This window comes from Vigna unguiculata, chromosome 6, assembly GCF_037176805.1.
Source record: "Vigna unguiculata cultivar grain cowpea cultivar isolate G323 ecotype 2 chromosome 6, ASM3717680v1, whole genome shotgun sequence".
Lineage (NCBI taxonomy): Eukaryota > Viridiplantae > Streptophyta > Magnoliopsida > Fabales > Fabaceae > Vigna > Vigna unguiculata.
This window is the reverse complement of record NC_140797.1, coordinates 15,293,863-15,311,578: the sequence shown is the minus strand read 5'-3', so window position 1 is coordinate 15,311,578 and position 17,716 is coordinate 15,293,863. Positions and strand designations below refer to the sequence as shown.

General features: G+C 30.5%; 1 protein-coding gene across 1 annotated transcript; it reads right to left on the bottom strand.

Annotated features, from left to right (window-relative positions):
- Nucleotides 1-16,629: 16,629 nt before the first annotated feature.
- LOC146885556 (uncharacterized) lies at nucleotides 16,630-16,935 on the bottom strand. Its single transcript, XM_085674986.1, has one exon. It carries the CDS (start codon nucleotides 16,933-16,935, stop codon nucleotides 16,630-16,632), a length of 306 nt encoding a protein of 101 aa, XP_085531112.1.
- Nucleotides 16,936-17,716: the final 781 nt, after the last annotated feature.

The following is a 17,716-nucleotide window of genomic DNA, read 5'->3' as shown; positions in this document are numbered from 1 at the left end:
AAAATGTAAAATAATTTGCAGAGGTTATAAACCTCTTTTAAAAATAGTTAAAAGTCCAAATATTTTAGCGCTTAGACAATTCAAAAGAACTATCTTAAATCATATTAATTTGGAGAGGGTTTTTATAACCTCCACAAATAAACCTTCACTAAATGATAATTTTTTTGTAGTAACAAAGGCAAAAGGAGACAAGGTACATGTCTACTTTTGCTTTTGCTTTATGCTTTTTGCTTTCCTCTTTCTTCCACTTCTTCCAAGTGCTCCAATCACCAAGTGCCACCTAGCCATGCTCTACTTTCTCTTAATTACCTACAAAACAAGACAAACAAGGATTAGCATGTTGGTTTAAGTTAATCTAATCTTGGTCAAAGGTCAACTTTGGATTAAAGTCAACAAGTCAACCAAAATAAGTCAACTAGAAACCAACTTAGGGAATTCAAACTAAAGTAATGCAAAACAAAGATAAAGGTGATGGAATAGAAGACTCCCCTCTAGACATGCTTCTAGTGATCCTTCTTGAGGGAGCTTCTAAGGAGGTGGTCACGCCTTCATCAGTGGTACTACCTTTCGTTGAGAATCACTAATTGGGCAACTATGGAAAGAATTTTTCTTCAGAAATATTTCCCTACATCTCGAGTGGCTGCTGTTGTTGGTCTCTTGGCAAGCGTACCAAAAGTCAACTATAGTATAATGATTTGAAGTAAGAGTGTCGAACCCAAGAGGAACGAATTCAGTTAAAATAATTAATTATCTCGATCAGCATCTATATACAGAAATTTTATTTGATAGATCATTGACGTTTAAACTAATTTGCATAAAAAAATACACTAAAAGTAGAAAATTAGATAAAAATTCAGTAAAAGAAACTGGGATTGAATTTCATGTATCTCCCTTGTCTGTAATCTGGATGAATATAATATATAACATATGAAAATACCAATATTGATGCACACTCGAAAATCATTTATACTGATCCCTCACGTATAAAATTCATAAGATTAGTTCCCTGAATATTGATTCCTCACATATTCAACAAACTATCCAGCATTACGGTCAAGTGTTAAAAGCAAGTGATATATTGAGATCTATTCCTAGCATCACAGTATATCAAGTATCATTGTTCAAATCAGATTTTCAAAAATACCTTCCGGTCAGATCTAAAAATCAAAATCAAAACATCTATTGATCAGATAGAAGTAAGCACTAAGAGTAGAACAATAATACCAATATTGAGTAAAACAGAAATGCTATATATAAATATCACCAGATTACATCCAAGTTCGAGTAGATTACATCCAATCCCAAGGAAAGAGATTAGCCACTCATGGTAGCTATAAAAATACTAAGAGCTAAAAAAGAAGAAGAAGAAAATGTGAACTCTGTAGCTCGTGGTCACAGCTCCAGCAAGTCTGCAGCTTTTCTCCCAAAATCTCCAAGCTGATTTCACTTTATGATGCAAGGAGAATTTATACCCACGAAGGTCTCGCTCAAGCGACGTGAGTCTCGCTTGAGCGAGACAACATTCTTCATGCTAAAGAAAGCTTCTCGCTTGGGCGAGACGTGCTGAAACCAATGTCTCGCTAAGGCGAGCAAGAGTACTTCGAGCTGAAGAAATGATCATTACAATATTTAAATAAGAGAGGGAGGGATCATTACAGTATTTAAATATGAATTTGTAATTTTAAAAATATATTCCGTCAAAAGAATTTGTAATTTTAAAAATATATTCCGTCAAAAGAAAACTTTAAATGTTGGACTACATCAACATCATTTTTTTTTCAAATTTTTATTATATATTTAATTTTTTACTTCATTTTTTTCAAATAATTTCCCTTACAATTAGTTTATTATTTAATTTTATGTTTCTAACAAATTATACTAAAATTTTAACAAATTAAATGATTTTATCATATACATTTGCTAAAATTAATTCAAATCAAGTCATTTTTTGACTTTATTCATTGTTTGCTACACATCTATTACTAATTTTCAAAACTAAAATTTTATTACTAAGTAATTTATTTTTTTAATTATTAACTTTAATTTAAATCAATAATATCATCAACAAATAATTATCTAATTAGAATTTGAATTTGAATTTTTTTAATTTTATAAGTTTTGTATTTTAAAATTTTTATAAAATTTCACTAGGAATTTTTATACTTCCTTGAAAAAAAAAATTCAATCTAACAATTGAAAATAAATAAAAGAATTTTGTACTGATTGATTCTTCAAATGACAAGTGAGTCCTTTTAAGTAGTGATTTTATTAAAAGTTTAAAAATTCAAGTAAGAAGTGTTTTTTTAGAAGGAAATTCAAAGTGAAGCCAATCCTTTAAATATTATTAAAAATATTAAGACTTTAAATATTTTAATTAAAATTATTTTAAATATTAAGACTGTTGTAATAGATAGATTCTAACATAATTAAACATATAATCTATATTTTAAAAACTTATTTTTAAAATCCTTTAAATATTAAAATTTGCTTAACTATGTACATATATGCATGTTCTAGTAAAAAAAACAAAAAAAAAATATGATGAGCACATTTTTCTAATTTATAATATATGTTCAAATAAAGTAATGAAAATAAATATAAATGGATTGAGAATAAGATATGTGATTTCCACTGTTTTGAAAACATTTAAGTTAAATTTTAAATATGAATTTTTAAACATTTTCTATTTTTTTTTATCCATCTTTATATACTTTTCACTTTTTTTCATTACAGTATTTAAATAAGAGAAGGGTGTGAATGAAATATATGAATTTGTAATCTTAAAAATATATTCCGTCAAAAGAAAAACTTAAAATGTTGGACTACATCAACTTCATTTCTTTTCAAAATTTTATTATATATTTGATTTTTTACTTCATTTTTTTCAAAGAATTTCATTTACAATCAGTTTATTATTTAATTTTGTTTCTAACAAATTATACTAAAGTTTTAGCAAATTAAATTATTTTATCATATATATTTGCTAAATTTAATTCAAATCAAGTCAATTTTGACTTTATTTATAGTTTGCTACACATTTATTACTTTTTTTTTCTATAAATATAAATCCTTTTTTAGAAGAAACAGTGGATAGAATATCAATTTAGAACACAAATAATAAAAAAAACTAACTAACAGATACTATACAATATAAAAAAATTATCATCATGTACATGGGCAAACATTTGGATATAAAACAACCATTTTAAACTTTAGAAAAAAAATAAAACATTAATATGCATAACTGATATAATTAAGAATGACATAACTTTTGGAAACCTTAATTTTGAGTAGAATATAAAGAAAAATGTTATCTTTAAGTTTCATTTGACTCCTAAAACTATAAACAATAATGGTTAAACCATACCAAAAAGTAAAAATAAAACCTAATTGGCTTTTCAAATTTAAATTACATACATGATTATTTGTTCTCATATTTGACCCAAATGGTACTCATCTCCAAAATGATTTTTTAAATCCACAATAATAATATTAAAATTACCTTTTGAATTAAATATATAATTTTTAGTTATTTTTATATACAATTTTTCAACTCCTCTTCAACAGAATGTATTACAAAAGTATTAAAATTACATTGATTTTCATGAAAAACAATGAGTTAATATACGAAAAAAGAAATTTAAAATATTAATTAAAATAATTAACACAACAATAAAGAAGAAATGTAAATAAATACCTTTCAGAGAGAAAAACTGTAAAAATTATACTTCATTGAGTAGTAATTTAAAAAATATATTTATAATAAAAATATTACTGAAACATAAAATTATACGCTTATATAAATTATTTCAAATGGCAAATAAATCTTTTATTAATGAGTTGTTAAAATGAAATAAAATCTTTAATTAAGAATTCAGAAGGATCATGAGAAAAGTTTTCGGTTGTAACTAGGGATGTCAACGGGGTGCGGGCGGGTAAAGTACATGTAGTAGCTCTCTCATACCTTACCCGTTGGATAAATATGTGTCATGTACTCGTATCTATATTTGTCGGGTATCCGTTTTGCGGGTACTTGCATAATTTTTTAATATTTACACGGGTACCTGCGGGTATTAAAATAAAATAAAAGTGAATATTTAAAAATATATTTTAATTGTAAATTCAAATAAAATACAATACATAACATTCATAAATTTTAAACAAAGTCCATAAAATAAATAAATTTCCTTAATTTTTATGTTTTTTTATATGTACTATTTTTTTTGTAATACGGTGTAACCTTCTCAAATAAATATTTTCATCTTTAGTTATTTTTACATATATCAAATTTTTAACTCTACATTTATTAATATATTGAAATAAAAATGTAATACAAAAGAATTAAAGTCATACGGAATTTGATAAAAAACAACGAGTTAATATATTAAAAGAGAAATTTAAAAATATTTAAAATATCAATTAAAATAATATTGAAGATAAAATGTAAATAAATATGTTTTAGGGAATAAAATATTGAAAATTCTAATTCACATGGTTTCCAATTTAAAAATATATATTTTATATAAAAAAATTATTTAATTATAAGATTCTATACTTATTATTCTTCAAATAGTAATGGAGTCCATTTTATTAGTGACTTTGTTAAAAAAATTTAAACCGTTAGTTAATAAATTTTATGAGAGAAATTATCTCTTGTAATAATTGTTTGTTTTTTTGCTAATTTCATTACTAAAAACTATTCTGCCTTCCTCGTTCACCAGCGGCATCTCTTAAGTCTTCTCCATTTCAAATTCCTTAAACCTAGTTTAATTTTATTTTTAATTGTGGTTTATTAACTTAGAAGCCTAAGATGACAATATTTTGTTCTTTCTATATGTATTTCATACAATTCTATGACCACACAAAATGTAACAGAGCATCGTAGCAAAGTAGAAAGCAAAACCGTGTAACCTATTACTTGCCAATCTGTTCTCGTTCCTTGTGCTTTTCCTAAAGTATTCTTATTGTCTTTTTCCTAAAGTATTCTTATTGTTGAATCTAAAAAATTTCTCTGAAATGAACTTTCAAATTGCTTTTTTTAGATCATGACTCTTAATTGAACTCTCAATTGAATTGAAAAGGAGATGAGTAAATTAATGTTGATATGAGGATGAACTTTTTTGGACCAAAATGTTAGTGAAAAAATGATCCTATTCCCTTGAATGTTCTTCCTTTCTTCCCCTCCCTTCAAAATGGTTGTTCCTTCCTTTCAAAACTTTTAACTTCTCTTTAGTATATTAAATTTCCTCTACTTCTCACAGTACTGTATCCATTCTCTCTAACACAGCGTTACCACTCCTTCGCGCAGAGACCGAGTTTGTTGCACAATGAATATTAGTGTACTTATGAATTTCTTTTGATGATACGTAGAGCAATTAAGAAAACTGATTAATCATATATATATATATATATATATATATATATTATATTTATAAAACATTCTATCAATAAAATAAAATTTATATAAAAAAAAACCAATGTATTATATTATAATGAATACATACCAGTGCTTTACAAATAGTCAAAACAATGTTTTACAATTGAACTTCTTTCTCTACAACTTAGTTGAAGAAAGAACATTAATATGCAAAAGTGAATAATAATAATTGAAGAAAATGTATCAACTTTAAAAAACAGAAGAAGAAGAAGCCTGCAGACTCTACTTATTCATTTTGTAATAAAAAAAGAGAAATTAATCGAAGGAATCGTTGAATTTTATATATTTGAGGATGATATTAAAAAGAACATTATTTAATATTACTAGGTATTTAGAAGTTGTAAATTAATAATTTAGGAAAAAAAACAAAAATAAAATAGTATCAGACAAAAATAAACTCTTAATTATAAAATCCAGCAGTAACATAAAGTATATAAAAAATATTAAAAAAATAAAAAAGTCACATAAAATCAGTTTCTTAAAACCTGTGATACTGCAGGCAAGCCAAACATTCATATCGACAATGGTAACTGTGAATTACTTTTTTTTTTCGGAAAGCCAAAACCAAAGACTATATTTCATTCCTTTAAAAATATCTTACCTAAAGAGAATTGTTTGTTTTGCGGCGTGTGTGTTCTTATGAAGGTAAGTTATCTATACCCTATCCTTAATTCTGGGATGAATATGTTTCATTTTTTCTTCTTGTTTCTTTTGAAAAAATTCGAAGAAAATAGTGGCAAGATGACAGAAAGATAGATTGTATTGACAACACTCTGGTGATTCAAAACCAATTTCAATATTTTTTTAAAGAAAATTGTTGAAATTGCCTAGTTGAGGGTTAGAGATAAAATGCCAAGGATTTTGTATTTAAATTAATTATTTGGGAAGAGAAATTAAATAAAGGTTATTTTTATTTGAGAATGCATGCTTGATTTGACTTTTTTTGAATGTATGTTTTGACTATTGCTCTTGGTTTGCATATATATATATTATATAATTAAACCATGGAAATATATCATATTATGTCACTAAGTTTGAAAAGGTCTTCTAAAAAATATTTATGACATTGCATAATTGCACCATAACATGTGTCAAAGTTTTATTCAGTGTTTAATATGCCATTACATGTGTGCTGCAATTTCATTATGATCATGATGTTAAAACAAATATGTCTAATATAACTCAACTAACATGGGGGTGAATTGGTTATTGAATCTTTTACTGATTTTAAATGAATCATGAAAGTTTCTTTAATCTTTATACTCCAAATAATCAGTTTTATAGTTCTGTGTTAATGAAATGTGTAAAGCAATTGAGAAAGGCATAAAAGATGAGAGAAACAAAGAACACAACAATTTATACTAGTTCGATTCAATACGTCCAGTCTTCTCCTAAGCAACCCACTTAGGAGGATTTCACTAAATCAATAGAGATACAAGAATTACAAGAGCATCTATATAATTCAAGACCCTAAAGACTAAGGAGCTTGATCTACAAATCAAGAACTCCCCCTAGATGCAATGCATCCACACAATTGCACCTCGACCTTCATTTCACACAGTGAATCAATTGTAAATAGAAATACAATAAGAAAGGAATAGGAACGAATACACCTAGTGGATGTGTAGATTTTTCACTTGATCCTAGATCCAAGCTTGACCCATCAAGGTTGAATCCACCATCAATCTTCTTGAAGGTTCACTTGAATGATCTCTCAAGAAAGCACAAGAACTCTATAGATCTCAGAAAAGCAGTCTCTCAATTCGTAATTCAGTAATTCAGTTAGTTTTCTCTCTATCTTTAAAAATGATTTCAAAACTAATTTTATACTAGAGTTCTGCTGCAGTGACTAATAGATTAGGAATTTACCTAATAGATTATCGTGAGTGTATTTTCTCTGCATCAGTGCAGTGCCCTCATCTAATCTATTAGTTAAGTAGCTAATCTATTCATGAGTTCACATTCAAGAGTTTGATGGTTGACACAATTTGATGCAAACTTGTTTTACATGTAATACTTGATCTATAACACCTAATGCAAAAGATAGAAAATCAGGACTAAGCCTAAACTACTAATGCACATGATGCATAGCCTTAGACGTCATCAAAACCATCTTCACTTGAGTTGAACAAGCTCCCCCTTTCAACAATCTCCCCTTTTTTTTTATGATAGCCAAAATGTGTCCTGCAACATAGAGACAAGACAAATAACCTTTCTCCCCCTTTGGACATTAGCAAAAAGAGTAGTAACATTTAAGATCACCTCATAGAGTATAACAATTTATTCATGGCAGTAGGGGTTAAGCATATGTGAAATGATATGTATGAGCGGCAAACATAAGTACCAAATACAAGCAACAAAGATAAACAACACACACAACAAGCATAAACCAATGAGCAAGTACTGATTGCATGAGTAGATCCAACAATAGTATCTTTGAGTGCATACAGGCATAAATCATATGAGCAATTAAGTAGTGCAGTATCAGAGTGCAAAGTATGAAGACATCAGAGTCCATACAATCAGTTAAGGATTACAATACTAGTAGATGACTAATCTAATGAATTATGTATTATTCAGAAGCAAATGAGCCATAGCAGGAAAACGATAATCGATTAGAGAATTACCTAATGGATTAGCTAGCAAGTAAAACACATAATATAAATCAGCAGAATGTGGTTTAATAACAATAAAGGTACACAATTTCACTCACATTATCAAAACATAGTATAATATCAACTCATGCATCTCAACAAAAGGTGATTTAGTAGCAATCAAGGCACATAATTTGAATCAAGCCCTCAAAACACACAATCACAACAACAATCCATTTTAATCAATTTGAAGTTATTCTAATTGATTAATTTATGCGAAAATATGAAAAATGCACATTTTACTTCCTTTTTAATGAACAAACATATAGTAAATTCAAAATATGGGAGTACTTCAACCAATAATTGTTCTTGATCACAATGGAAGAGGAACTTTTCACCTTGGCAATGCCTAAAATTTGACCTTTGTTATTATCACCTCTTGTAACATGACTATTAATTGGCTTTGTAAGATATCCTGCAGAAGTTCTTCACATCTCCTTTCATGTGTCTTGAGCATCCATTATATAGAAGCTACATTGTTTTCCTTGCATCAAGACACAACTGAAACATAGATTAAAGAGAAGATGTAGGTACCCAATTGAACTTGGGTCCTTTCATGTTAGTGGTTTGAGGTGTTCCTTTAGGTACCCATTTGTACTCTCCTTTAGAAACCCCACAATTTTTAAAATAGCAGGAATTTGATGCATGACCAAATTTAGAATAGTAGGAGAAAATAACAGATGTTGGTTTACTCATGTTTAGAAAATTTCTGGTGCCTAATGGATTAAATTTGCCATTTTAACCTATTCCCTCTTTATTAAGTACACTCCTTTGAGATCCTGACACAACATCTAGGTTTGATCTTTCCAGCGTGAATTTTGAGAGAGTTTTCATCAAATACTCTATCTTTTCTAGTTATCCTAGGCAATGTTCACATTGGGGAGAGATTGTTCCATCTTTGGACCTAGAGTGCTTCTTAGATTTTTCCAGCTTTTCCAAGCTAGTTATTAAATGTCGCAACTGAGATCGCGGCGGGACAATGAAAATAATTTTAAATAGTACAGAGGAGTCGCCACCATAATTTATTATGGAAAAGTATAGAAAAACCTTAACACAATGGTCTTCGGAACAAAATTTGGGTTCAGAAGTCGGTTACGTGTGGGGAAGGTATTAGCACCCCACAACGCCCGTCTTAAGACGGTTCCCTCTTTAATTAAGTGTGAAAAGTAGAATTTTGATGTTTAGAATATTTGTTATTCCCAAAAAAATCAACCAAAATAAAAAAACACATACAAAAATATTAAAGATTCAAACAAAATTATTTTTTTATTTTTTTGGCCCGACGAGGATTGTACCTCGCTCCTACGTATTTCCATTTGGAAAATCAGGGATAACGTAGTTCTTTATAAAAAAATTGTTATTTGATATTATTATTTTGTTTTTTTTAATTTTCTAGATTTTTATGTATATGTATATTTTATTAATAATATCAATAGAACCCAAGATTTTACATGATAAATATTTAGTTATCAAGCAAATCCGAGATTTGACATAATATTTAAGATGATTTTATAATTTTTTTATTTTTTGTTATTTCTAATTTTCTTTTAAAAAAAGAATTAAAAGCCTATAAAAGAGTATTTTGATTATCAAGCAAGTCCGAGGTTGTTGGTCGAATAAAAGTGTATGGTGTGCAAGTATGTTTGACTGATGTGCCGCTACTCTTTTTTTGCACTGCACACTTTTCGTAAAATGAAGATTTTTACTATGTTAACCGTTGGATTGAGCTAAAATTTTAACAGCTGATCCTTAAGACATAATTCCTGACTTCGACCGGTAGGATCTTTAATCAGAGCTCTGTAGTGAGAGCAGTTTTTATCGCAAGGTCACTGAATTTGTGTTGTTGACAACATTGCACACTTTTCGTAAAATGAAAGTTACTACTTCGTTAACCATTGGATCGAGCTGATATTTTAACAGCTGATCCTTAACACATAGTGTTTAACTTTGACCGTTCGATCTTGAATCAGAGCTCTATAGTGAGAGTTGTTTTTATCGCAAGATCGCTGTAGTTTGGTTGTTTCTCTGATCTTGAATGGTTATTACTGACTTGAATCTAATTGTTATATTAAAAGCATGTGATAAATGATTATGCATGAGTGATATGATTCATGGATTGTGGATGATGGGTTTGGTATGAACTTGGCATGTGATTTAAATGAGATGGTTGGTATCAAGAAGACATGGTATTGATATGAAATACACATATATATTCACTTTTTGGGAAGGATGAGTTGGTATGGATTCAACATTTGGTTATGAATGAGAATGGGTTTTAGAGGTTGGCATGAGATATTGTGTATGGTAAACATTACTTGATTGATTGAACATGATTGGTTTGTGGTCAGTGCGTAATTCCTTGAAATCTCTAAGTGGGATTTCAAGGTCCTACTTCAGTGGTCGGGACGTAATTCCATGGCCCCTGTTAGTGGGTGTCCATGGTGGTGCCCCATTTATATAATTTGGTAAGGATTCAAGGTAAGGATTCCATCCTAACACTCTAAGGAGTCAGTTAGTCTCACTTAGAGTGGATCGACTCCTACGGTGGGAGTAGCAAGAGGCCTGAAATTCATTAAGGGTTACCCTTGTGTGTGAGGGAATTGATTCATTGTAACACTTGTAACACTTGTAACACATAGCTCGAGGGTGAGCAGAGGTATCCACCACAAGTGCGAGCATCCGCTGAATCCGACCAGATTATATGTATCCGAATGAGTCAAGTCGAGTCTTAGTGTATTGATTGGGAGGTCATAACATGCTTGGATGATGTATGTATATTGGACTGTGAAAGTATATTTGATTGCATGATAAAATCTTTTTGGCTCTAGCTTACCCTTTTGCTTGTTTGATTGTCTTGTATGTTGTTCTTCTACCGTTGCGATGATGATCAATTTATTGATGGGCGCAGATGCGAGAGGTACTCGAGGTCAATAGAGAAGGGATGGTTCTGCTGCACAGTCTACCTGTGTTGGACTTCATGTCTCTTTGGGCTTTTCTTTAGGGCGAAGGCCCGTTTCGAATACTGGCTATCTCTTACTCATTTTGGGTTGTAGGCATTGTAGTGAGCTTTAGTATTTCCTTTTAAGTACCTTGGATAACTGTAAGGAGTGACTTTATACTCCGCAACTTGGCTCTTTATATTATCCGGTGTAAGATTTCCTTTAATTATGTTATTATTTAAATGGATGTTACAACTGCAACCTGTAAAAACTTAAAAAGAAAAGGAAGTATTGTCCCGTATGTCTCCGAACTAGGCCAGTTTAGCATTATAAATCTCAGATTTATTTTTTATTTAAGATGTTTGTTTTTTTTTTTGTAAAAGTATGATATGCTTAGCACCACTATTGAAAAAGATATCTTAACTTGGTTTAGGTTTACTATTGTAGTCTCACCTATCACAAATATATATATATATATATATATATATATATATATATATATATATATATATATATATATATTTGATATGCTACATATGATAGTTAGGGTTATAGCAGTCAACTTAGTTCAGATTTTTTCTGCAAGTGCTAAGTATATCACAATTTTATGAAAAATACAAACATCTCAAATAAATTAAAACAAAAAATTTATAATATTGAGCTCAAATAGTCAAAAAACACTTTTACTAGAACTTCATCTGAAAATTCTTCCATTTCTTTAATTTATTGCAAGTTGCAGCAAAATTCTCCTTTATGTTTTTGTATACAAGGATTAATTGTGAGAATCTATAAAATCATACTTTAGGAGTGATTGTGTTTAAAATAATGAGATCTTAGTGTTATTTTTAATAAATAAACCATTTATATATAAATAGAAATTTCATAAAAGATTTCATTATTTAGAAAACATTATTTCTTTAAAACTCTGTTTCTCTAAATTTTCTCTAATTTCTTTCTAAAACTTCTCACTGTGCTCTCATCCTTTTGAAGATCAGAGGCTGCGAGAGTGATTACTGCGGCGAAATCTTCGAGTCTGTCCGATCATTTTTCATCGATTTAGGTCAAAATATTTTGGTGTGGTACAAAAATCCATAGTTGAAAGTTATCCAAGTTGTAAACAAGTAGTTATTAGCAAAAGATTTTGAAAGCAAAAATAAAATGTTGGTTTTATTGTATGACCACACTACGACGAAAAAGAACTTATATGTATGGCAAACAACTGTTGCTATATAAGTTTAGTGTTGAGTTTCGCTATAATTTTGTTTGCATTATATACTGTCCATTGCTTTTATCATTTGATGTCTTGCTTCTTTTTTCGTTCCTCGATTTTGTATTTTTCTAAACATTTAGCTAGGTCTTGGTTTGATAAAGAAATAAATCTAATTTGGCATCTCTAAGTTTTTTTTTTCAAGTTTCGCTACTGAAAAATAGGTTTCGTGATATGAAGAAAAAGTAATTTGTAACCTATTTAGAGAGAAAAGAAGAACAACAAAGACAATGTTCTTCTTCAAGGTAACTTATCTATACTTTTACCTTATTAATAGTTTTGTCATAAATATATTTTTTCTTTATTTCTTTCCTTTCTTTTTTTTTCTTGGAGAGAATTGGAGGAAGTAGTGGCAAGGGAAAAGAAAGTTTGATAGAAAAATAATTTTGTTGGTTTTTCACTCTGAAGTACCGACCTGTAAGATTCCAGTCTGTAAGAATTTAAGAAAATAATTGTTTATTATAATGGAATAGGAAATGTAATGACTTTTTAATTTAGTTACTATTTATAGTTGTATTTTATTTTACTTAACTAGTTAGATGTTTATTAAAAAGTCATGTATATATTTTGAATATTTCTAGTAGTTACAATTTAAGAATTTTATATCTTTTGTCTTAACCAAATGTTAGCGATGTAGATTTTTAGATTTTTATTTAGTATGACCTAGTGTTGCTATTTTCTATAACCTTATAATCCATTATTAGAAATATATGTAAAATTATTTAAAGAATTTGTTCCTAGTAAATAGTTTTATTAGGTCAATGTGCATGGATTATTTATACATTTTGAGTTTGAATATCTAAATTAATATTATTTGCTTATTTCTTATTTCTTATATAATTTAATACAAATTTTATTTTATTGTTAGAATGTTTTATAAATAATATATATATATATATATATTATTTATATATATATATATATATATATATATATAATTTCATAATTAATCATTTTTCTTTACCGTTCTACGTATCATCAAATATCATTAAAAGAAAAAAAAATACACTAATATTCATTCATAGATAAAAAAACCTAAAATTAAAATATTTAATTTAGAAGACACTGTTGAAAAAAAAAAAAGTCAATGAAACTGAATATGTAAATGATATACATATTAAAAACATAAAAGATGTAAATTTGAATGGATTTAGATTAGCTTAGATTCACTTGTTTTTTTAAACAATTGTAAAAAGGTCGTGGGGTCATTGTGCATGTATTTTGTATGGAAGCATGTGTGACTTATGGGTGGGACTGTTATATGTACATCATAATATAGCAGCTTCACACTTCATTCAGTTTGAACTCCAAGGTATGAATAAAAATTGCAACAAGTTGTGGCACTGTATATGGGTGGCCATTATATGGTGCATTTGAAATCAAAGAAACAAAGGGTTGATGCTGATGAAGTGTTCACTCTAGCCCAACTTAAATCATGGTCTTGGATAGTGTACAAAAATCCTAAAGCATTATTTTCATACTCTGATTGGTGTTTGTCCCAACCATGTGTTTACAATCTTTGTGCTTTTAGCAGATATTAGGCTCTTCTGTTTAGGTTGGTGGTGGACTCATTTTTTATCCCTGTATTAGTGATATCGCTGTCGTTAGGCGATCAAATTATCACTACTTAACTTTAGCAACTTCAGCATTGCCAAATTAGTAGTGAACAAACTAGTTAGGGTTAAGATAACCCTGAGTCGTCTCTCAATGAATACGGAATTGATTTCAAATATTTGACTCTTATAAAAATGCAATTAAAACTAGTAACCATGAAAATGTGGGTTTTGATAAGCAAAAAATAAATGACACGTAAATTAAATATTATAAAAACAATAATAGTAAATAGGTCAATTCCATTGTTCTTTCAAAATAGGATTCATCACTGGTTTTCTAAAGATTATTGTTATTGATTCCTTGTTTAAGATTACAAATTAATCAATGTAACTTCTTAATTAATTTGTTGACGTCCTCACTTTTAACCAAAGTAACTTCTCAATTAAAAGTAAGAACTTTGTAGATTAGTCCTAGTAAATTTAACCAAAGTAACTTCTCAATTAAATATTACTAGTCCTAATCATGTATATTCTTTTAGACCTTATATCTAGTAAAAACTTAATTAATCAAAGTAACTTCTTGATTAATTCTAGTCTAAGTTTTTACCTTTAATCAAAGTAACTTCTCAATAATTAGCAAAAACTCTTGTAATCATATGAAAGTTTCTAAAAATTAATCAAAGTAACTTCTTAATTAAAATTCAAAAACCCATAGACTCATATGATTGTTATGTTCTTTAGATTTAACACTATGCTAACTTGCTATAATGTAAAAATCATTGCTTTAACTAGATTAAGAACTAAAAGACATAGATAAAATATAAATCTAAACAAGAATCAAAAGAACAAATAAATTAATTCATCTAACCTCAGAATCCAATAAAGAAATTACAGTGGAATCAACCTTAAAAGCTTAGCCCTCCATGGCTTTGATGAAATACATGATAACAATATGATGAAGGGAAGAAAATATAAAGAAAGAAGGAGAGATGTGGTGGATGACGGTATTTGCCAAAACCAGAGAATTGCTAAGTCTGTAAGTTGTCTCTCTTCTGCTCCCTTAGGCCTCTTTAAATAGGCTTCAATTGAACTTGGACTTTATTTGTCGGTTGCTAAAATATTTTATCTTTTTTTAATTAATTGGCAACTTAATTTCTGTCCAATTTCCAATTCAGGCTCGTGATGGTCGGCGATGCGGTGGTCCAGCTCGGTGCAGATGCGTGGTGGTTGCTCGTCGCTGTTGTGTGCGTTGCAGGTTCGCTCTGGTGGACTGCGAAACGTTGGTGGCTCGCGGTAGTGGCTGTGTTTTTCACTGTTTCCAACGTGAACTGATGCAGGTTTCCGATCTGGTTCGTTCTCGCTCGTAGCTGCAGGCTAATGAGTGCGTCATGGTGGAGTCTTCTACAATGGCTGCTGGTGCGCAAGGATGATGGTGGCTTCAAGCTTGCGGTGCAGATTCACGGCGTTGGGCGCTACTGCAGATCTGTGGTGGAACCATGGTGGCCGACGGCGAGATTGGCGGTTAGGGTGGCGGCTGCCATGATGATGTAAGGAGATGATGAAAATTAGGGTTAGGGTTTCATGTGAGAGGGAGGAGATGCTGACGTGGCAGTGTTTAATTGGTGCAGATTAGTTTGCAAGGATAATGACACATGTCAGCATTTGGTTGGCCTGATTTGAAAGGTGGGGATTGCCACATGGCAGCATCTGGTTGAGTGGAGTTTAAGTGGTAGGAGGGGTGCAACTTAGTGAAAACTGGGGTGCAGAACAGGTGTTTGGTGGTCCACTTTAGAAGGAGTGTGTAAATAAAAACAGGGGGTGTATTTAGCTCCTATTCTTTTCCAGAATTTCCTAATTTTGGACTTATTTTGTAACTTTGAATATTTCAAATCCACAATATTAATGACCAAAAATAAATTCCAGCTGCATTAACAAACGTTAGAATATCCAATAATATTTTATGCAACTAAAATCAATTTTTACGCCATTTTTACCAAACTTATTCAATAAATCCAATAATCACAAATCCTAATTAAATCAATCTTTAAGCACAGAAAATTCAATTAAATCCCCAAATTTAAATATTAAACGAGGGCAAAAATTTGAACTTATCAATTAGTAGACTGTTATATTATCTGATGGGGTGGGGACGTGAAGGTAATGTTCTTTGTTTACAATAGGTTCAGAATGAAATTCTATCTGTGTATGGTTTTGTGTTGCTTAAGTCTTGTTTAGTTTTTGCATGGTAAGAACCTATCACGATAGCAAGAATAATTATATTGACATGACTTGTTCTTTTGGTATTGGAATTTATACTGGTGTGTGGTGTTGTGCTTATGATTCTATGCAAGATCCATATTGGCATTAAGAGTGGTAGATCAAGTTCATGTTCTAGTATCCTTTCCTATTATAAATTTTTCTTGTAATTTGGTGGGCAACAGTTATGGGAGAGAAAGATGTATGATTTAGATTTATTCTTGTTGTTTTTTTCCTTTTTTCTTCCTTCTTTGTTTTTTTTTGTATTTGGGTTGGGGTAACCCTATTGCCTTTATTAATATATTTGTTATTGTTGATAAAAAAAATGTTTGATTTAGGGCAAAGTTATCATGATGGCAAGAGGAATTTCCACAATAATTTATGCTAGAAAGTTAGACATATGTTTCTATATTATCATGCAAAATAAATTTAAAGACAAATTTCTTTCCCATATAAATTTTCTCCTCTTACATAAATTCAAGCTACCACATTGTAAATGTTAGTACTTTGTTAGACAACAACTCTAATATCGTCCTCTACCTTGAGTGTTCTGAGCTTTCTCATCTTTAAGTGGCTCAACCTTCTTCTTCTTCTTCCGCTGCTCATGCGCCTCAAGGGACCCGACAAGCTCTTCAACCGTGAGCATTGACAAGTCCTTGGACTCTTCAATCGCGCACACCACGTTCTCAAAGTCATCCATTAGAGACATCAAAATCTTTTCCACAACTCGACTAGCGGGCAACGTCTCTCCATTTCTACTAAGTTGATTTGCCACAGTTTCAACCCGATTAATGTACTCGGCTACTCCTTCTGTCTCCTTCATCTTCATGCTCTCCAATTTGCCTCTAAGTGTTTGAAGTCGCACCTGCTTCACTCAGTCATCTCCCTTATACGCCTTCTCCAATATGCCCCACGCTTCTTTTGAAGATTTAGCACTTGCAATCTTCTCAAAGCCAGACTCGTCCACAGCTTGGTACAGGATGTACAAAGCTGCCTTGTCCTTCACACGTGCGTCTTTCAGCACTTTCAATTGGGCATTTGACCAACCTGTAGTGTTGGCCGGTTCATCAAAACCATCTTCAACCACCTCCCAATTTTCTTGGGATCCAAGAAGGGCCTTCATTTTGAGACTCCAAATGTCATAGTTGACAGCTTTTGTCAACTTGGGCAAGGAAATATTGTTTGTAAGACTGGCCATCTCAAAAACCACGAATTTCAATTTTTCACAAAACTCCCCACCAAGCCATCTAGCTATGCCGTGGTGCACCACCAAGCTTGGCCATGTGCAAAACCCACCGAACACAAAACTTTCGTGCACCAAGACTTTCATGGTATTCATTTGGGGACTTTTGTAGGCCTTTCAGCAACCTATATTGCTTCGGTTCTACAAACAACCGGTGCCGTAAGCAGCTTTAGGCCTCGGTTCCTTAAGAACCGAAGCCTATTAGGCGGGCCAGAAACCCTAATTTAAAATTTTCATCAGCGCCGCCCCCTTTGGCCTCGGTTGCTTTTCGACCGAGGCAATATTGGGCAGTTTTAGGCCTCGGTTGAAATAGAACCGAAGCCTATAACCTTGCCCAGAAACCCTAATTTAAAATTTTCATCAGCGC